General features: G+C 36.0%; 1 protein-coding gene across 4 annotated transcripts in view; it reads left to right on the top strand.

Annotated features, from left to right (window-relative positions):
- RHBDL2 (rhomboid like 2) overlaps positions 1 to 22,309 on the top strand; it is a 595,588-nt gene that overhangs the window by 101,699 nt on the left and 471,580 nt on the right. For all 4 annotated transcript variants that reach the window (XM_044083432.1, XM_044083438.1, XM_044083448.1 and 1 more), the window contains exon 2: positions 7,265 to 7,531. In XM_044083432.1, coding sequence (XP_043939367.1) covers positions 7,307 to 7,531 — 225 coding nt within the window. In that variant the 5' untranslated portion in view covers positions 7,265 to 7,306. The remainder of the gene's footprint in view (positions 1 to 7,264; positions 7,532 to 22,309) is intronic.

The following is a 22,309-nucleotide window of genomic DNA, read 5'->3' as shown; positions in this document are numbered from 1 at the left end:
AAATATTTACCTTCTTTGGTTGATGAAGACCAAACTGACTTTATCTTGAATAGAAACTCTTATGATAATATTAATAGAATAATAACTATAATTGATTTTGCAAATAATTCAAAAAGACAGCTTGACTTTAGTTAGTTTGGATAGAGAAAGAGCCTTTGATTCAGTTAATTAAAACTATCTTGTATTAGTATTAGAATATAATTTTTCAAGTAACTTTATGCAACTTATTAATCTACTTTATAAAGGCTGCCAGGCTTTGTTAAAAATAGGTACATATACCTCCCAGACTATGCATATTTTGAAAGGAACTAAACAAGGATGTGCTCTATCACCTTTACTCTTTACTTTAATGATGAGACCATATGCTAATTTCATAACATTTAATTCAGAAATCAAAGGTATAAGAATAAGTACAAATCTCACATCTAAAATTCAGTTGTTCACAGATTACATTTTCTTAACCATAAATGGAAATAATAACTCACTCTCTCTCTCTCTCTGCTGTTTTGAGGTGATGTAATTATTTCAAAGAAAATCTAGTCTTTCTTTTAATGATAATGAAACAAAAATATTTCCTATAAATTCCAATACTGGCAATTAAAACATTAGATTTAATAGCTGTATAGTGCAAGAAAATAACATAAAATGCTTAGGGATAATAATAATCAGTAACATCAATAGCATAATACATTTTAATTATAATAATAGTTTAATTATTATAAAGAATTTAGTAAATAAGTGTAATAAACTTTTTTTTACTATGGATGAAAGACTGACTATAATTAAAATGGTAATTTACCCAAATTGTTATATATTATACAATCACTATCTTTACCTCCCCCAAGATCTTATATAAAGGAGTTCAATTTGTTAATCTTAAAATATCTTTGGTTTCCAAATAAACCCAGAATATCTTTGAATCATCATATTACAGACTGGTTAACCTGGGAATTGGTTTTCCAGATCTAGAGAACTTTCCTCTTTATCCTCAGTTATAAAAACAATATCTCTTTTTACAAATAATTATTACACAGCTAAATGGAAGGTGTTTCAGGGAAATCTTTGGTTAAAATCTATTCATTTTTTTAAAATCTAATTGAAATTTAATATCAAATAGCCATTTTCTTTTGGTTTTAAAAGATCACTTTGCAGCTAGTAACCACCAAATAACTAATGTTTATTATATTTCTACCTTATTAAATAATTTCAGAAAGTTTATTTATAGAAATCCACCATATAAAGCTTGGGTATTTCTTCTTTTTCCTATAGTGTATACTCAAAAGAATATTTCATCTTGAAAGTTATCAATGATGATTTCATTTTAAGAAAATAATCTGATATATTGGTCTCAATTGTTGATTAATGATAAGCTGCATTCGGATGATTATTTAATAAATAAATATTATTTACATGACAAACTTGTAGGCAAGTTGTAGATAATAAAATTAAAGTAATGCAGGTGAGGGTAAGAAATTCTATACCTAAATTAATTGAATTTCTAACATTATTTGTTCAGCAAAACACACTTAGTAAAGGTTTGATATCCAAATTATATAATGTGATCAGAAAAGAAACAAAAAAATATACTGGAAATTATTGTGATTATTTTAAACTTATTAACAACAATTCAGCTAATGAGGATGGTAAAAGAGCAATTATATTATTATCAAAACAGACAACCTTTTCCCTTAAATGGAGGTTATTTTCTTGGAAATGTATGCATAGGTACTTTTTTATACCTCATAAAACTGAATTAATCTTTAAGGAAAGAGATGTAACATGGAGATTAAAGCAGACTGGAAACATGTTTTTTGACTGGTTGTTCTCAAACCATATTGGTCTAATATTAATCTTTTCTTACAGGCATTATTTACTATTATTTTTTTCTAACATAGTCATTAATTTTACTTAATACTCAGATACCTGATTGTGTCAAGAGACTAAAATACCAGCTGTTATGGTGCACTCTGACAATTACAAGAAAATGTATAACTAGGAAGTGGAACAGTGAAACTACTCCATCTTTAAGGAATTCAAGAGCATTGCAACTAAAGTATTCAATCTGGATTTCATTATCATCAAAACAAGATCCATTAAAATCACTTTTTCTCCTTACAACATGTGGATAAAGTTTAAAGAACAATAAAATACACAAATGTTGAACATTCAGGAATAATTCTTATTTTTTGAAAGTTCTCAGAAAATTTAGGGTTAAGTAGACACTCTTATAAATAGCTGTTATTATGTTTTTATATATTGTTTTTCTTTGTATTATTTTTTTTTAAATTTCTATGTTTAATTATTTGTCATAGTTTACTTGTTTATCAAAATGGAAATAAAAACTTTTTTTAAATAAAGCTTTAAATGTACTAAAATGGAGCAAAGGTTACAGAGAGGAGAACCTGAACCAGTTAAAGATATATATAGAAGCATATACCTGTGGCATAGGAACCCACAGGAACAGAGACAGTAGAAGTAAGAAAGGTAGTAAAATGTTGCAGCCTGAATGTATTGCAAAGCAAGGAATAGAAGTATCTAGTAGAACTCAACTGAAGGAATCACTCACTAAACAGATATATTCCAAAGGAATGTAGTTGTGTGAAAACAAACATAACCTGACTAGATTTCTAAACTTTTTGTCAAGCTGAAACAGAAAGCCAAAAACAAGGAAAATTCTAAATAGCAAGTGAGACAAAAATACTTGAAACCACACGTCATAACCTCATTCAGACCACTGCCTATAGGACTGCTCCTTAGCCAGGATATAAACTTACATTCTTATGAGAATGACAATTATACAGTAGGACTGATGTGGCTCCCACTCACAAGTGTTCACACTTTATAAGCATTTCTAATGTTCCTGTTCTTGAAGTCTCTGTCTCAAATGTCATTTATCCTACATTAATCATTTATATTATAAAACATTTAGTTCTAAGCCATCCCCTATTCTTTTTAGTGTGAAAGGACCACCTCTGTGCCTGTATGGTAGTCAGTCATACTTCCAAGAAAAAAACATTTGCATCTCAGCACAGAGAAGGTCTTCAACTCAGAAAATTCTTCCTTTCGTCACTCATTGTCTGAATCTCTGGCTTAACCTAAAATCTGTAGCTAGTTGACTATGACCACTTTTCATGATGTCATCCATGTGTCATAAAGAAGAAACCTACCCCTGTAGTGACATATCAAGTACAATGTCAAACATTGTTTAAGTCAGTAAAATGGCAGCTCCATTCTCCTTATTTTTCTTTTTTTTTTATGAAATAATTTTACAATATGATATGAACCTTTCATCTCCATTGTTGTACCACAATTGCAGCACTGTAACAAAAGCAAATACCATACTCTCATATGCATTAAATTTAGAAATGTTTACAAAATTGACCAATTTAGATCCAAAGTTTGATTCCTCATACTTCTTCCCCACTCCCTGTGGCCCTTGTGTAAAGTGTCATATTAAGCATACCTCTGACAGTTGCACATAATATAAACAAAAGTTAGTTCCAGATTGGTTTACATTTTTGTACCTCTCTGCATGGCTCAGTCTTTTTCTTCTGTTCATGACTTGCTATGTATTCGGAGTACTACTCAGAGATGAGGGAGCTCAGTGCAGTCAAATCTCTGTTTCTATTTGGTAATGCCTCTTAATGGCAGTCTTCGTTTTAGCAGGATCTTCTTTCTTAATGTCCTATCCATGGAGAACACAATGGAGGCATTGGTATAGTATTTTATACGTCACTTCTTAAGGAATCACAAGGTTTTGGCATAGGGCTTAACTTGTTGGAGTACCCTTGATGGGTGGTTATTGTTGAATCACACAGGGTTACCCTTAAGCAAAGATGATTGTCTTTCTGAGGCAGCTGAAATATCTCTTGCCTTTCCTGAAAGTTCTGGAATCACACCACCAGTGATGTTGGATTCATTGAGTTTCTTATAGGTAAGGGGGAACCAAAGTTCAGAAACCCTTTCATTTGTATGGTGCTAAAACTGAAGTCTCCACAGCAACCACCTTTTAAGAAACTCACTTATATCCACATCCTTAACCTTTTCTGTAGACCACAAGGGTCTATATTAGTTCAGCAAACACTTAAAATAGTGAACGCTGTTTAATCAACCCAAGAAAGTCAAAATCCCTAAATCCCGAACACACTGAACAGTGATTTTTTTCTCAGGGAAAAAAAATCACTGAGCTGTGTTCAAAACTTTGTGCGATTCCAGAGATGGCGTATTTAAGTAGGGGGTTGTGGGGGCAGAGCCTCCCACATTGGCTGGTGTGGTGGGTGAAGCCCCCTACTTTATTTTGTGTTTGGATTTTTTTTTTTATTACGGATCAGTGATTTTTTTCCCTGGGGAAAAAAATCGCTGTTCTGTGTGTTTTTGAGATTTCGGGATTTCGACTTTATTAAACAGCATTCACTATTTTAAGCGTTCGCTTGAAATAATATAGATCCGACCACAAATCCTCAAATTTTTTCATCATGTGCAATTTTCCAAATTGTTGAGATAGATGAGCAGTGAAATATCTGCAATTCTGTCCGAGTTTCTGCTTCTTGTACTTTACTGTCTCTGTCAAGCAGTATCTACCTAAACTTTAGTTGTCACTATTGTCTGAGGTAATGTTGCCTTCATGGATGAACATGGCCTCTTTGTTGATGTTTGCAGTAAGTAAATTGCTGTCTTCAGCTTCCAAGAAGCTTCAATGAGTCCAGATAACTGTATCTTTTGGTCTGCTCTAACTCATTCTTTACACTGTACTCAGAGCTACTGACTTTTTAGGCCCCCTTGAACAATGTAAATTACACATTTTGTGCGATTTGCAGAAAGGTTTACATTTTATTACTGTCAATTTGTCAAGCCTAGCCAGTTTGATCCTTATTTATCTCTTTCTGCCTAACACATGCAAGAAAATGCTGACTAAATTGCTCTGTTTCACCTTTGTTTGCAGGATTTTAGTTCACCTCATTGTTTTGTTGAGTGCTGCTTTAGACGTGCCTTGATCCATATCTAGAAGTCACTCTCAATTGTTTGCTTTAAACAGAAATACTTTTATACGTCTGTACTGATTTAGTCATACAACCACCACATAAGAGAGAATTATTTTTATTAATTAATTAATTAATTAATTAATTAATTAATTAATTAATTAATTATCATCCTTTGTTATAATGTGGCCCAGTTTATTTTATTCATTCGATTTATTAACTCTTTAAGTGAATTGGTCTGAGGGCACTTTTCAGATACAACCCAGGCCATATAGGAAAGGACTGTTGACATATATGAAGAAGGTTTTAAGGAGTCATTTACATATATAGAATATATAAACATATAAGAATATACATCTCTGAATGGTCTATGTTTTAAAGTGGTGGGTTTGTATATGTTTATTTGATGTATGTCACTTTAAAATTTTTGGTGCATTTTTCAAAAGGTTATATAAGGGGACTTAGTTTATTTTTAACCAGTTTCTGATGAAGTTCAGTGGTGGTGAATGAAAGCACTAAGACTTCTGGTTTTAAGACATTAAAAGGTTTGGAGTTACCCTTTCTGCATTCATTTTGCATTATTGGATTTACAGTATGCTGTTGTGGACCCTGTTTTTTGTTGTACATATATAGAATATATGAACATATAAGGATATATAAAGAGTCTAATAAAAGTATTCTCTTTGGACTAATAAACAGGAAAGATACATATTCGTGCAAGTCAATTTACAGTGTCACAGTAAATATTGTTTTGCATTCTAATGAACCATCTTGAGCTTGTAAATGTGAATAATGTGAATCCTAGTTATGTACAGTTCTGTTATTTATAATTATCGTAATATACATTTTATACACTTGTTACATGAGAAGAGTGAAATAGGTGCACACATTTGTAAAGTGCTACGATTATTTTGCCCTTAAGGTAGCAGCTAAAGCAGTATGTAATATTGCCAGTGGAAACAGACATTAATTTAGCTTAGAAAAATCCGAAGTTGTACATATCAAAATGGAAGCAACTATAACAAGTGCCATTTGTGTAAGCAAACAAGGGATACATGAATTTCTAGAACAGAGGAGTTGACTAGATTAACATCTTTCTTTCAGAATAATTGTTTGCCATATTTTATCTCCTCCTGTTTCTTGCATGTATTCTATCAAAATAGCAAGCAGTCTGACCTTTTCACTTTTTGTGTTTGTCCTTATTTGGGAAAGTTTGTAGTCATCCTAATGTAATAGATGCAAGGCTTTTTAAAAGCTGAGTGTTTTCAGAGAATGACCAACTCTCCTCTTATGCTATATTAATGAGTTCATCAAAAGGGTGAAACGTGTCATGTCTACAGCTAGTGTGTGTTGGCTTTACTCAAGTGAATGACTTTATAAAGACTTACGAAATTAAAAAAATGTTTGTGGGCATTCAGAAGCCATGTAGATAGAACACTTTTGTATCCTAAAGGGGTAATTTGCGTATTCCCCATGGGCCTCTTTCAGAGGAGGTTTAAGGTATTGCACCATAAAAATTCTGCTTTACTGGGTCTTTTTGACTTTTTTGTCTGCATGGCTTCTCCTTTTGTGACCCTTTTAACAGTCCTCCCAATGTTGCAGATGTAAGGCTTTTTAAAAAGCTGAGTGCTTTCAAGGAAAGACAAACTATCACGCTATTCCTATATTGTTGTACTAATGAGCTCTTAAAAAAGGGGTGAATGTGATTATAGCTAGTAGTGTTTGGACCTGAATGCATTTAATCAAAAGTTAAAAAAAATCAGTGGGCATACAGAAATAATCAAGCTAGACTGTGTATATGTCCTTAAGGGATTGTTTGCTCATTTCTCACGGGCCTCCTTTGAAGGAGGTTTTTGGTATGACACAGGGAAAAGATTGTTTTACCAGGGTATTTTTTGATATTTTTGCCAGTGTGCCTTTTCTGTGTGAACATTTCAGTAGTTGTTTTTTTATCTTTTATTTACAGAACAGTATGGCATGTAGCATAATGTGTGTAGGTGTTATCCTGGGTCTCTGAATATTCAGGGTAACACCCATATGTTACTTTAATATGAAGGCATTTGAGAAGGCAGAATTAGAAGGATGAATCTTTATTGATCATTGTAGGTCTTACCTGTGTTAGATACTGGACTGTTTGTAGACGATGACCAGAGTTTATATTTTGTAGTGGAAATTTTTGTTTTATGCTGTTTAGTAGATAGACTGTTATAATAAAGCAAGTCACACAATATACCATCCTCATTATGGAACACTGTGACAGCTCAGCATGTTTTTCATTGTTGTAGATTTGGCTGCAAAGGAACTGACTTGATTCAGCTTCAGTGAAAATGGCAAGCGGAGTTGAGGATCCTGAAGATGTGGAAAACACGGAAGAAGAAAAAGAAGAAGAAGAAGGAGGAGAAGGAGGGAAGTGCCAGGCATGTACTTGGTGTGATAGAATGCATATCCATATATCCAAATGGATGCTTCCAGAAGATTTAAGAGAGAAGTACCTGGAAAGAGCTAATTGTATACCTCCTCCTCTATTTATATTGCTTATAAGTATTGCTGAGGTAAGTAGTTCTGTTTGCATCTAACTTTCATTTGTAGTACTGGAACATACAATTTGGACACATATAAAAATCTGATGGCTTAATTTAGGTGTTAGCTTCACAATGTAAGTAAAATGGATATGGTCAACGTATGTTAGTTCATGTATATATAGGTGAACTGGTAAACATGTTTTAAAGAAGAATTACTATACGCTGCTGTAAAGAGCTGATCAGGTGGTATCATCTATATGAACCACTGGTAGAAAGCTTCTTCATTTCAGTCTTGTAAACAGACTGGGTTTAGTTCATTCCAGAATATGAAATCCTTTTGTGCAGGATCTTCTATTCAATGTGTGAGTATATAAACATGCCTGAGGACATCTACTTGACTTTGATGATAAACCAGATCCCGCTGCACCTGGGAATGACTATTTTCTGTTTTTTATTTTTTTGCCTTAGAGTGTGCTACTGCTAGTGTTTTGAAATAGCCTACTTTGCTGTGTCTTGGAATGAATTTTTGCATTTAGAATTGGCTGAGCATTTTATAAGACTGTTGTCCCACACAGTTAAATTGCATATATTGCAAATCGCTGCTACTACCTTCACTAAATTTGTATCTTACCAATGTGATGTTATCCCTTTCATTCTTCCTGAACAAATTTGTTACAGATCTGATCCTCTGATCTGACTCGGCTGCAAACTTTAGACTTTGGATCCAGCTCTCAAGCTCCTCCCTCTATCCATAATGTCTTAGTCCACCTTCAGTACTCCAAATCTCATTTGCCACCATCATGGTCAGATTTAGGGTCCTTCTGTCGAGCATTTATAGCAATTTATTCATAAGTAAATGTATCTTTATTTACTTAAATTTTTACTTTTCTTGTTAGCACCTGTATACCAGCTTTCAAGTACTATTTTTCAGCATCAGTCACTTTACTATATTTTATTATAGTATATACTTTTATTACCATAGTTGGTAATTTTTTTCTCCGGCTCTCTATTACAAGGTAACTCTTTATTACCATTGCTGGTAATTTTTCTTTTCTTTCTTCTTCTTTCTCCCTTCTTAAAAAAAAGTTTTTCTCTCTTTTTTCCTTATAGTTTTTCTTTAGTAGGTCCTTTTCTGCTATAGAACCATTAATACCTACTTCCCTGTTATGGCTGACAAGCCGACAACTCGAGAATGTTAGCTGACAGACACAGTAAACCTATTTTGAAAAGCCTCCTTCCACCTTCTTCAGGGGCTCAAACCCCCAGTAAAACTTCTAAATCTGCTGCTATGGAACAGAGAAAGTACTCTCCATCAAAGTCCCCTGGGACTTCATTGGAACTGCCTATTAAAATCTCAGAATCATTGGATCCGACATCCTCTGACCCAAAGGTTCGTTCTACAGATCCAAAATCCTTGGATCATAATGTTTCAGATTCAGTCATAATTTCAGCCAGTCCCACAGCTCCAATCTCAGATCCCAAGTCTTTGGATCTGAAACCTGGTACTTCACACAGTCAAAGAGGTTGTCCTCCAGAATTCATCCTGGATCCTATAGCTCCTACTCTGTACTTTACCTTCATGCATACTGCCAAAAAGCATTCCATGCCCCAATCCACCACATCCTGTAGGTCATCCAGAAGTCTTTCAGAAGGTGATGTGGATAGGATGATGTGAAAATTTCTTAGAGCTAAGATCCAGATAGGGATCATTCTAGCTCTGTCACCCTATTGGATCTGTGAGTCTTCCAACCACTACTCACACAATACTGTTTCCTTGTCTGATCCATCCTTCAGTTTCAGAGTGCCCAGGATTCAACAGTTCCAAGAGGTCTGGAGCTGGATCTGAAAATAATTACTTCTTTGATTCCAACAGCATCCCTGACCAGTTCTGCACTTACACCATTGGATAAGAATGGGTCTGGGAGCTGAAATTATGGCATCAAGGCTGTGGGGCCAGGATCTACTCTGATGTTATTGAAACCATCTTTGCCCTTGCAGCCTCTACGCTGGAAAGCTTGGGTCCTTTTCCCTCCTCCAGGCACAGATCCAACAGGAGTCATGATCTAACCATACTGGAAGTCTTGGCTCTGGTGCAGGTGGCCATGGCTTCTCTGAGTCTGTCTGCTTTCAAGGTTGTGGAAAGGGCTTTTTCTCTTCCTAGAGATCTGGTCTCTAATCAATCGGATCTACTCCCTATTCCCTTTTCCGTTACAAGCTCTGAATCAGTCAGGCCTATTCCAAAGGGACAGCCAGTTCCAGCTAGCTTCCAGTCAGTTCCAGTAGAGGATCTCCACTTTCTGATACTTCCCCTGAACAACTCCCAGAGGAGATCCATTGGAACAAAATGTGCAAGAAGAGGCACCAAGATGCAGGCTAGTTAGCAGTACTTTTATTGAGCTCTGACAGTCTTTATATTTACTGATAGGAAAAACTGAAATCCAGGACTAATTTCTTCAAAAAAATTACAGGATATAATATTTAAAGGTCACTGGTTTGTTTTATCAGAAAAAATTGCCAATATTTAACTGGATTTGTATAAAGAAGAAACTTCCAGACAAATAGAGGTATTAAAAGAAATGATGCAGCAACAAAAGATCCAAATGAGTGGGATGGAAAACTCCTTAAATGACCTGGATGGCAGATTAACAGAACAAGAACTACAAGTAGAATTTATTTTGAAGCAAAATGCATCTTTAATAAATAAAGTGGATGATCTCGAGAACAGATCTAGGAGGAATAATCTTTGGATTTATAGTTTATATGAAAATTTGGAGGCTCAAAACATGATCAATTTCCTCACAACCTGGTTTCCCAAAGCTTTAAATCTGCAAGAAGCCTTTTCATATGAAATTGAGAGGGCAAATTGGTCTTTGACTAACTCAACCATGTACAACAAGGATAAAACCAAACTAAGATCTGTCATAGTTAGTTTTTTTCTCTTCACTGGATAAATAACTGGTTCTGAAGTCTGCATGGACCAATTTCTCAAATAAAAATGACAACAGTATTAGGTTTGATAATGACTACTCTTCTACAGTGGTAGCAAAAAGGAAGGAATGTTTGCCATTAATTAAGAAACTTAAACAACAATTAAAAGTTCATCTTTTATTTCCGGCTAGACTTCGCATATTTTTCTTGGAAGGCACCAGAACATTTGAAACCTTGGATACTGCAGTTTCTTTTCTTTCTAAAAACAACTTCCTAGTTCAAACAGAAGAAATGGATTCCTTGGGACACAGCCTCAAATGTTAAGCTGAGAAGAATAACTGGCAGACAACAGGAAAAAAAAAAAGGACAAATGACTTTCATTATTTACTTGTTAAAATAAAATGTTTTTGCATTATTAAGCACCTGCAGTTTATGGATAGGGAAAGATAAATCTTCAGCACTCTACACCATCAGGAAAAGGTAGCTCATATTAATTTATCTTTAGTACTTTGAATTTATACCAACATTAATACTTGAATCAAATAGACAATGCAGTCATAAGTATAGGACCTGTTAACAATGCTTATAGGTTACCTAATATACACTAGGAAAATGAATGACAACTGGGGATAGTTGTGTTTGGGTCGGGCGGGAGATTGTACTAATAGTCATTTGAATGTTGGTTGCACTGATTCTTTACTTATATTTATAGTTGATAGCCTTGCTTAACTTCTAACAAAGCTTTAATAATATGTTTAATATAGATAAATTTGTTTTTAGAGTACATGATTTACACAAGAAATGTTTTGTTTTAAGATGTATATCAACTCATTTATACAGTATTTATGATCGTTTTCTTAAAGAAATTTTTTTTTTAAGTCTGTGGTAATATTTTTCATAAAAATGAACAGAGTAAGCCAAGAAGCTTGAGCTACACACAAAGAATGAAAAGCACCACACTTTCAGTCTCTAGTTTCCCGCCGGAATCTCGAGCTGATTACACTGTTTGTTTGTTTTAGAAGTCTTCAAGCCGCGGTGGTGCACCGGTAGCATTTTTTCCTCACAGCAAGAACTTCTCCCATTCGATTCTCGGCTGGAGCGCCTTCTGTGTGGAGTCTGCGTGTCCTCCCCACGGTCAAGTGGCGTTCGAAAGACATACGTGAATGGGCGTGCCTTCGTTGAAGGTTGGGTGTCGGACTGGCACCTCGGCACCGTAAAAATCAACTGCCAATCATTAGCGGACCGGCGTTCCGCTGTGGAGACCCCTAACCAGGAAAAGCCGAAAGAGCAACAACAACCTAGCTTCATGAAGCAATTCTGAAGCCTGGGTTTTCCCACAGTCAATTAAAGACACTAAAATGAAAGTAAAAGAAGCATGGTGATGTTACTGCTTTACAGCACTCAGATATAGTTGTTTTATCATTCTAAGCTCTTAAAATGACACGTACACTATTTCACTGTATCTAAGTGTATTAATAGTTTACCACAAATTATAATTTAATTTAAACATACAGTCAAAATAAAAAACAGTTTTGCTTTACAGATTTCATGTTAAGTCTACACATTTACTGATTAACTATCTACTTTTTCATTACAAACAATTAATTGATTTGAAAGTTTTCTGTCACAAAAACAAATAGTCCGATAAGAGGAGGCAATTTCATTCTGTAGTTCACATATCTATTCCACACTGACATTTATCTACAAACCGTAAGAATAAAAGTCGCGTATAAGGAAAAGTTGCTGATTACAGTTTCTGTACTTGCTGATGTTTCTTTTTAGTCTATGAAGGATGATGTATGTTACAGAGTGTTGTGATCCTTTTAATGGCATTAGATAAAGGCAATACATCTAAGGCTAAAGCTATCTGTAAAAGGGTAACTTTGAACATTAAATAAGATGAGATCAGGCAAGAAAACACAGTCACTAAATCCTCCAATAGAAAAGATAAAACGTATTTATTGCAACAAATGGTAAGCGCTTTCGCAGTTAAGCTTCATCAGGTCTGATGAAGCTTAACTGCGAAAGCGCTTACCATTTGTTGCAATAAATACCACGTTTTATCTTTTCTATTGGAGGATTTAGTGACTGTGTTTTCCTGCCTGGCCTTTCCGTTGTGACTTTATTATATTCTCAAGTTATTTACGTTTATTTCCACAACGGAGTGTTTGCCCCTTGGCCTGCACATTATTTTCGTTCTCTTTATTAAATAAGATCACATACAAACAAAACTTTTCAAACAGTTTTAGTGTGATACAGACTGAGTTACTTTAAATGCTTCTTAGCTTGTTAACTCAGAAAAGGAAACTTGCTCAATACCTTACTGCTATTTATATCAATTTAATTATGCTGACTGCATTGTCATTTGACTTTATAATTCAATGTGGATTGTTAGTGTGTTAAATAATATTGTATATAAACCAAATCTTTCTATTTATAGGGTTGTTTTAAGTTTACATAAGTTACACTTCACCTTTTCATGATTTCTAAAATGTATATAATCACATACATATGACACTGCTACAAGTTGTATAATGACTTTTACATAATCTATCCTAAGTAAACCAGAGAAACAATATCCAAACATAAATTATACAAGCTAATATTATGTGGGTTTTCATCTTGTTTTTGGGTTACTTACACTTAAGAAAGAAAAAAAAGATAAGGATTTAACATAAGAAAGAATGTTGAAAGATTTGCTTATAGTAAACATGCATTAAAAAATGCATAAGTACAGCAGTGTACCCTATGTTTAAGCATAACCGTAAGACAACTTCTCTGGTTAAAAATGATTCATATCAACTTGTATGATTTCTTGATATGTTATTGGGATTGTTAATGCTTGTCAACCTTAGTAGACTGACTTTAGAATATATCAGACTGGTTAATAACCATAGGTTTACTATTATAATTATCCTATAGAATGATAACATACTTTCTGATTGACAAGTAATGACTTGTCAGGCTTGGAGTATAGTGTCTGCGATAGGGAGAGGGACACTTTTATGCCTTGTCATCTTAACTGTAGGGGTTATAATGACCCCACGGATAGAAAAGGGTTCATGGTTCAGGTTTTGATACTACAATTTTTTGTATGTGTTTTTTTTACTTCCCTAAGTATATTAGCCAAACTAAAAGGAAACTGAAACAGTTTTTTTTTTTTATTGACAGCAGTACACAAGCAAGAACTTTTATACATTATTCTGCCTTTTGGAATACAAGTTCAATTAAATCTACACATAGCAGTGTTTAAATATGAAGGTGATCTCAATTAATGTTAATGGGTTGAATAATAAATGTAAGAGACTAAGTTTATTTAAATATATTAAAACTATAAACCCACAACTGATATTTCTGCAAGAGACACATTTATTAACTGAAGACCTTAGTTTACTCAGCTTCAGTGGTTATGCAGTATTAACAAGTTCATCACATAAGAAAATACAAGAGGGGTAATGATTTTATGGAAAAATTCTGTCATTATGCCAAAAATAATAATCATATCAAGATAAATCTGGGCTGCTTTGTATGTCGTGTCTTTTCGGCTTTTCCCAGTTAGGGGTCGCCACAGCGGAACTCCGGTCCGCTAATGATTGGTGGTTGAGTTTTACGTGCCGAGTTACCAGCCCTGACGCACAACCTTCAACGAAGGTACGCCCATTCACGCATGTCTCCACGCAGAAGACGCTCTAGCTGAGAATCGAACCGGACAGTGTCTTACTGCGAGGCGACAACGCTACCGCAGCACCACCACCGCCTGGGCTGCTTTGTATGTGAACTATCTTAATAATTGGTAAACTGTATACTTTTATTAACATTTTATTGGATACCTGGCAACAGTTAGAAGAAGTAATCCAGCACTCCAAAGGGAACTTAATAATAGCTGGGGATTTCAATTGTATAGTAGATGATAAAAACATTGACTCTATAAATACCAGAGGGAAAACTGCAACATCAAAAACACTAGCAGAATTTGTTGAACTATATAATCTTAAAGATGTTAATGAATATGCAGATAAAGATTCTCTGCATTATATGTTTTTTTCACATAGGTATAACATGCACTCAAGAATAGACAGAGTGTATATATCTATATAAAAGGAAATAATTATATTTCTTAGCAATGCTAAAGTAATCTGTTGTCCATTAACAGACCACAATGCAATTACTTTTGAAAATTCATATCAAACAAAAGGTGACAATCACTAGATCGCCATTGCATATAACGAATCTAGAAGAGTTTAAAGAACTTTATATAAAAGAATTACAACAGTTTCTTGAATTAAACATAAATTAAGACATTTCAGAAATCTATGAATGGGATGCATTAAAAGCATACATATATAGAAGAATATTAACTTGGTACAAAAATAAAAGGAAGCAATGGGATAAGCAGTTAACTGGACTTCAAAAGGAAATAGATATTATTAAACGTAATATACAAAACGGACATAGTCAATTAACTAGTGATTTAACAATGAAGAATAAATAATATACTGAAATATTACATCATAAAATAATGATAGAATTAGAAAATAATCAAACTTATTTCATATTCAGTGAATCCAAAGAATCAAAGGAAAATAGCAAATAGAACTAAGAAAGTTATTAAAAATCAAACATGTAGTTTACTGGGACTGGCTCAGGGTTTAATTCAGGTTATTGATCATTTTTGCATAGTAGTTTCTGGTAAAAGAAAGAGGACTGCCTCTTTTCCTGAAGAGATTCAAGGTTCTGAATCTCAACAGGAAGATGCAGGGATATATTTAGCTTTTGTCCTCAGGTTTCTGATTCAGACTCAGAGGAGAACTCAGCTTCTGATTCTTCTTGTGGGGGTTTCTCTTTATCTGAGACTATTGTTAGAATGTTCCATTGTTTTCACCAGGAGAACACTGAGGTTTCTCAGTCCCTCAGAAAATACTATAAATTGTCACAGAAAGGTTTTCAGAATCTACATCCATTCCTCCTTTCCTGTATTATTAAGAGGATATGTGTCGTACTGCCCGCAATTTTCCTGATACTCAGCCAACTGAGTATAACAGGCTATACAATAGAAGGAGGAAACTAGTTCAGGAAAAAAAAGCAAATCCCAAGAAGGAAAGACATCCCTGATCAGTATCAGTAAGAAACTGAGGTCCCTCATGAAATCATCCAAGGCTAACTTCGAAAGAAAAATAGCCAAGGATTCAAAAGATAACCACAAAGGTTTCTTTAGCTATGTTAAGAATCTAAGTGGCAACTCGCAGATATACACTGAACTAGTGCAAAATAGCACAAAATATACTGAACCTACTGATATTGCTAACATCCTGGCAGATAGATTCAGTGCAAACTTTACCCCCCCATCTCACCTCCAAAAAGGCCCACAACAATAATGGAAAAGTGTAGTGTCCCAAAAAATCACACTCGCACAGGTGAAAACAGCCCTTTCAAAAGCCAAAAACACAGCATCAATGGGACCAGATGGTGTCCCAGGCTGCATCTTGCACGAACTACAGAATGAACTAACCCCCCACCTAAACAGGCTGTTCACCCTCAGCCTCTCCACAGGCTACATGCCCATAGAATGGCACACAGCAACAGTTATTCCTCTCCACAAAGGAGGGGCCACAACTGACCCTGGTAACTATCGCCCCATAAGCCTGACTAGCCTGGTCTAAAAGGCTATGGAGTGCATCATCATGGAACTCATTAACAAAGACATTGGGAACCTCCAAACACTTGACCCGACCCAGTTCGGCTTAGTTAAGGGCAGATCATGCCTACTAAACCTGGTTGACTTCTTTGAGACAGTCACCAAGGCCATAGATGAGGGAAAGGTGGTTCACACAGCCTACCTTGACCTCGCCAAGGCTTTCGACACCATTCCCCACTCAGGTATTACAGAAAAACTCACCAGCCTGAACATAAACCCCTACGTCACGAGATGGGTTGCCAACTGGTTTACAGACAGAACTCACATGGTAAGAATAGCAGGCTCCAGGTCAGACTCTAAACCAGGCACAAGTGGTGTCCCTCAAGGCTCGGTCCTGGGACCCCTACTGTTCGGCATATACTTCTCAGAAGTACAGGCAAACACAGGAGGACTATGGCTAACCAAGTTTGCCAATGACTGCAAACTGGGAGCCATAATTGACTCTCCGGCTGACACAGACATCCTCCAAAAGGGCCTTACTGAGACGGACACCTGGTGTCAAAGTCATGGCCTCAAGCTAAATGCCAAAAAATGCATAGTCATCCCATTTGGGAAAAACAAAACACCCATGAATTACCACATAGGTGGCAGCCCCCTTAATACAGAAGAGGTAATAAGAGATCTGGGGACCCAGGTAGATAGTAATCTCTCCTTTGACAATCATATTGCCAAAGTAGTTAGGAAATCCTTCTGTGTGGCCCATCTAATTACTAAAGGGTTCGCATCTAGAAATAAAGAGGTTATAGTCCCACTCTAGTCGTCACTCATTAGACCCATCATAGAGTACAATGCCCCATTTGGGATGTACCTCACAAGACACTTCCAACAACTGGAAAGACCACAAAAGTACCTCACCAAGGGGATTACTGGTCTCAAACATATGTCCTATGCAGCCCGACTGAAAAAACTCCGGCTGTACTTAGTGGCATATCGCTTACTCAGAGGTGATCTCTGCCTGACTTACAAAGCCATGTCCAACTCAGAATTGATGGACATGCTCCACCTAAAGAAATCCAAGTCACTGCGAGCCACGTGCTCTTGTGAGCTAAACCTCACCACAACAATAAATAGAACATGCTGGAGGGATAGAGTCCTGTCACAGAGACTCCCCATGCTTTGGAACAAAATTCCAAACTACATTAGGCAGAGCCCCTCACTAACACTCTTCAAGAGAAACTTTGACGAGTGGATGGGTAACAGAAAATAAACCCCTGGGATCACTTCATTGGCTCTGCTTGACAGAAGATCAGTTAATTAATCAATGGGGAGACGAAAGCTGACACACTCTGGCTAGGCTTATAAATGCCCTCTGGCAGATAGCCTAGTACCTACCTATGAACCTAACTGTCCCTAAAAATGCAGATAGGATGTATAAAGTTCCTCAGTCTTTTAAATGTTGTATACTTTTGCAACTTTGATTTTGAGAATTTTAAATTTTCAGGCTCATATGTTAAAAGTTTTTTCTGACATATTATGAAAGTATGATGAATGTTTTATCTACAGTTTCTATTTGTGAAGATAAAAATCCTTTAAATAACTTAGTTTTTTCTATTGCACAGGTCACTACCCATTGTTTGCATTGTATGTATGATTCTGTTAATACTTCTTCCAGGGCTAAGGCCACTGGTATTGTTTTAAGCATGATTGCTTGGCTGTATTGTCAGAACCTCCAAAATGGTTTAAAAAGATTAGGTTTTTAATTCTCCCTTAGATAGAGATTTAATGTTTGGCCCCTCTGCTGCAGACATGATTAATAACTGTGATGAAAGGGGCAAGCTGATCCAGGGAATCTTTCAAAACTTTTCAGCCCTCCTCTTTCAAATTGTCAAGGGATTTTCTTTCTCCTCATCCACTTTAGGCAAAAAGAATACAGATAAATAGACATTTAAGATGAAGTGGCAAAGGGGTTCCAAAAAGAAGTCTCAAACCTCCCAAAACCAAAGACAGTCCAGCAAATCTGAATAACTGTTCAAAAGACTGTGACCCCCGGCCCCTATTCTCTTCCAGGAATTCTGAATCTCCATTTTTCTGTTTGGCAATAGATTGTTTCAGACAAATGGGTTCTGAAAATCATATAACAGGGTTACAAGTGGCAGTGCGAGGAAATTCCTCCTTTCCAGAGGAACATTTCTCATCATGCAGATCAGTCTCTTTTGTTTCCTTCTGTTCTTCATCACATGCTTTCCCAAGTTGTGACAGAACCAGTACCAGCTTTCCAGGTGGGTTTTATTCAAGTATGTTCTTGGTGCAAAAAAAAAAAAAAAAAAAAGAAAATGCTTTAGACCAGTTCTGGATCTTTCTTTCCTAAACCTGTTTGTCATAGTGCCCAAATTCAGAATGATGTCACTTCACAACATGTTCCCTCTTCTTCCTCTTTCAAGTTTCCTGGTAACACTAGACTTAAAAGATGCTTATCATCACGTCCCTATTCATCCAGACCTCAGACGTTTCTTAAGCTTTTGTGTGTCTGGTTCACATTATCAGTTCTCTGCCTTACGCTGTCAAGATTTTCACAGAATGTCTGGATTTTTGCCTCATATTTTTGGTCTGTTCCTCATAAAACTTGCAATTTTCTGGAAAATCATTGAGGATTGAAGTCACTAAATAATAACAGTCATTTGAGCTTCAGACTTTATATCCTTAAGACAATGTATGCTAACACAAAATCTTTTATTCTAGCAGTGTTTTAAGTTTATAAGAGCAATATTTAAAATGTGTCCCTATTTTTGGGCCTTTGTCTCCCATTATTTTGGCTTTGTGCAGATTTCTTGTTTTAAGAGGTTGAGAGGTATGCTTTGGACTGTCCACGTCATCAAGAGTGTTCACAAAGTGTCTAGTTCCAATTATTGCTCATTGTAGGCTACAAGGTATCCACATTTTTTCCATATTTAGATGACTTACTTATTTTTAGAGTCTTTTTCAAAATGTCAGGAGCCTCTGCCTTGGGTGAGAGATCTCTTGCACAAGCTGGGGTTCCAAGAGAACATTCAAAGTTCTATCTTGACTCCCTTTCACAGGATTGTGTTCCTGGGATGTCAACTGGACACCTAAGTTCAAAGAGCTTTTCTTCCACAGGAAAAATAGATCTTTATCTAGATCTATTTTTAAGGTTTTCCACTCAGACTTTGGTTATTGCAGAGAATACCTCAGAATGTTGGGACTCATGACATTTATGATTCTCACGATACCTCTGGCAAGACTCCATATGAGGAAGGTACAGTGGTATCAGAAATCTTGTTGGTTCCAGCCTCAACACCTTTTATCTTTTCAGAGCCCAGTACTTGGGTTTGTCAGAAGAGAAATGTTTTGGTGGAGGCAACAGATATTCTTAAATCCAGGTCTTCTTTTTTACATCCCTAATCCAAGACAGGCAGCCATCACAGACACTTCAAACTTTGCTTGGGGAGTAGTTTCAGGAGGGATTAAAGTGCAGGTGTGTGTGTGTGTGTGGGGGGGGGGGGGGCAACAAAGACAGATGCAAGCACATAATATTAAGGAGATGTTTGCCCTGATCAAGGCATTAAACTCTCTGAACCATCTTTGGTCCCTGGGATCTCTTCACGTTTTTACAGACAATACCACAGTCATGTGATACATCAACAAGCAAGGGGGGACCAGGTCATACCCCCCCTTTGCAGAGTAGCCATGTTACCTTGGAATAAAGCTTCACAACACAGTCTTACTCTACAGATATCCTACATTCTATCAGAGCAAAATTGTATGGCAGACAAGCTGAGCAGGAAAAGGGCAGATCCTCACAAATGGAAACTGGATCAGGGGTTTCCAAGATTTGATCCATCTGTGGGGATTTGCTCAACTAGACCTATTTTTCTCCTGTCTTAACAATTAGCTAGCAAGATTCTGCTCCAGAACTCTATGCAAAAAGACCTGGAAGCCAGATATGTTTCCCTTTCATTGGACAGGAATATTCCTGTATGCTTTTCTACCCATTCCACTCATATCTTCCAAGATCATTGTAGTGACCTCCTGCTGGCCCAGGCAACAGTGTTTTCCCTTCATTTGGAAATGAAAAAGAGCAATACTACACACTCCCTCACAGACTGGATCTACTGACACATGAACATGGGTATTTGGTACACCCCATCCCCAGTCAACTTCAACTGACTGCCTGGGTGATAGGCTCTTTAGTTTTTAGGCTTCTGTTTACTGTGGTTGTGCAGAAGGTACTAATGGAGGCAAGAAAGCCGACTACTCGAAAATCATTTGTTAGCAAATGGAAAAGGTCGTTCTAGTTGGTGTGAACAACATAACCAGCACCCATTCAGAGCTTGTTGTTATCTTATTTTACAATATTTGTGTGAGTTACTATCCTGTGGCCTTTCTTATTTCTCCATCAAGGTCTATATATTGGCCATTTCAGCATGTCTGCCCCTGGAAGTCCCTCTTTCAAGGCGTTCTCATGTCAAAATGTTTTTGAAAGGGGTTTTGCATAAGAAGCCTCCAGGAAAAGCAGTAGCCCCACATTTGTATCTTAATTTTGAGTTAGGGAAGCCAACACCTGCTTCATTTGAGCAAGCTAACCTGGGTGACTTGAGGTGTTTAACATGAAAAACAGTTTTACTGATTGCTCTGACCTCTGAAAAAAGAATACTTGAGAACTGCAGACTTTTATGGTGAGTCAACCCGATCTCTTTTTCCACAGAGACAGGGTTTCTTTGAGAACTAATTCTTCTGGAGGTCATTAGCCTAGTAATTATCTATGAATCTATGAACCTATGGCATTAGAAAACTGAAAGGATCCTGCTTGTGGCTCTGTAAGACAGTCCCTGTACTTCCAGGTGATTGCTCCATCGCACCCACAGAGAGGCACTGGGAAGGGCTCTGAGCTCTGGTAGGCTGCCCAAAGAAGGGTAGCAGGGCACTACTACCTGAATGTCAGTAAGGCAGTGTGTTTGTACCAGTTCTCCTAGTTGACTAAAGAACACCGGCTACCAGCTGGGAGACACCGTTTTTCTCTTCCATTGTTTGTTATTTCTATAGATGCTGTTAGCTTGTAAATATTAAACAGTTGAAAAACCTCTAATGCTAAGTGCTTTCATCCAGCTTACTTTGTTTGAACTTCATCAAATAAAACAAATTTGTTAAAACTCAGTTTTCAAAAAAGGCATTTCAGTCACATGATCTATTAATCCATGATGTAATCACTCTAGATTAAACTATGCTGTAGTCTACAAAGTTGACTTTAAAAACATTTTTTAAAAACATGCAAATAAATAGTCATAAATAAAACTAAACTAAACTAAATAAATGTATTGTAAAATCTGTATATCAAATATTTAGTGAAGTGCGTTCACTAAAAATCCACCCAAAAAATTGTGTTTTTTCGTGTGTTCGTGTTCATCTTGTTAAAGACTTAATTTTTAAAACACAGTTGATCGAACACAACTAATTCAGTCCTGTCCAAGAATATGCATATAATAAGATCTGCCATACTAATTCTTTTCATTTGAGGAAAAGTGTTAGAGGCCCCCCCCTCATTTCTCTGTTCCAATGCTACCTCTTGCCATGTATTTAAAACTGTGCCCCTCATTGCTGTAAATGTGCTGAGCTAAAGAATTATTCATTTTCACTTCCTTAATACTATATTCATGTTCATGGATACAGTCTCTAAACTTGCAATCTGTTTTGCCTATGTAGAAACATGGGCATTTTTGGCAAAAAGCTCCATATGCAACTCTTCTAGATTCACACTTATACGCACCCTCTATCTTATATTGGAGTCCTCTCACACAAAATGTCTCCTCCATCATTATCAGCTTACAATATGGGCAAAAAAACACATTTTTCATCCGTGATGGTTTTCTATTAATATCTGGGTTCAGGTTTTCTAATATATTCTTAAAATTAATGGTGTTCTTCCTATTCTGTCCCTCACAGTTATATCTTCATATAAAAGGGCCCAATTCTTATATAATATTCTTTTCAATGTATTAGACTGTGTACTAAAAGTGGTAATAAATTGGGCTTCTGAATTCCTGTCAGTATGTTATCCAAGATTGTTCATTTGTCAATGTTATCAATGTGTTCTTGCCTTACTAGTTCTCCAATATTCAAAATTGGTCTGAAATAACTTCTAGATCTCTTATTCTGTATTTCCTCAACTAAGTTTTCAAGTAAAGAGTGGGGGTACCCTCTTCTAGTAAACATCCCAATTAAGTTATTAA

This window comes from Protopterus annectens, chromosome 1.part1, assembly GCF_019279795.1.
Source record: "Protopterus annectens isolate FY-2018-M chromosome 1.part1, PAN1.0, whole genome shotgun sequence".
Taxonomy (NCBI): Eukaryota; Metazoa; Chordata; order Ceratodontiformes; family Protopteridae; genus Protopterus; species Protopterus annectens.
Note: the sequence above shows the minus strand (reverse complement) of the source record. Positions and strands in the feature narration are given on the sequence as shown.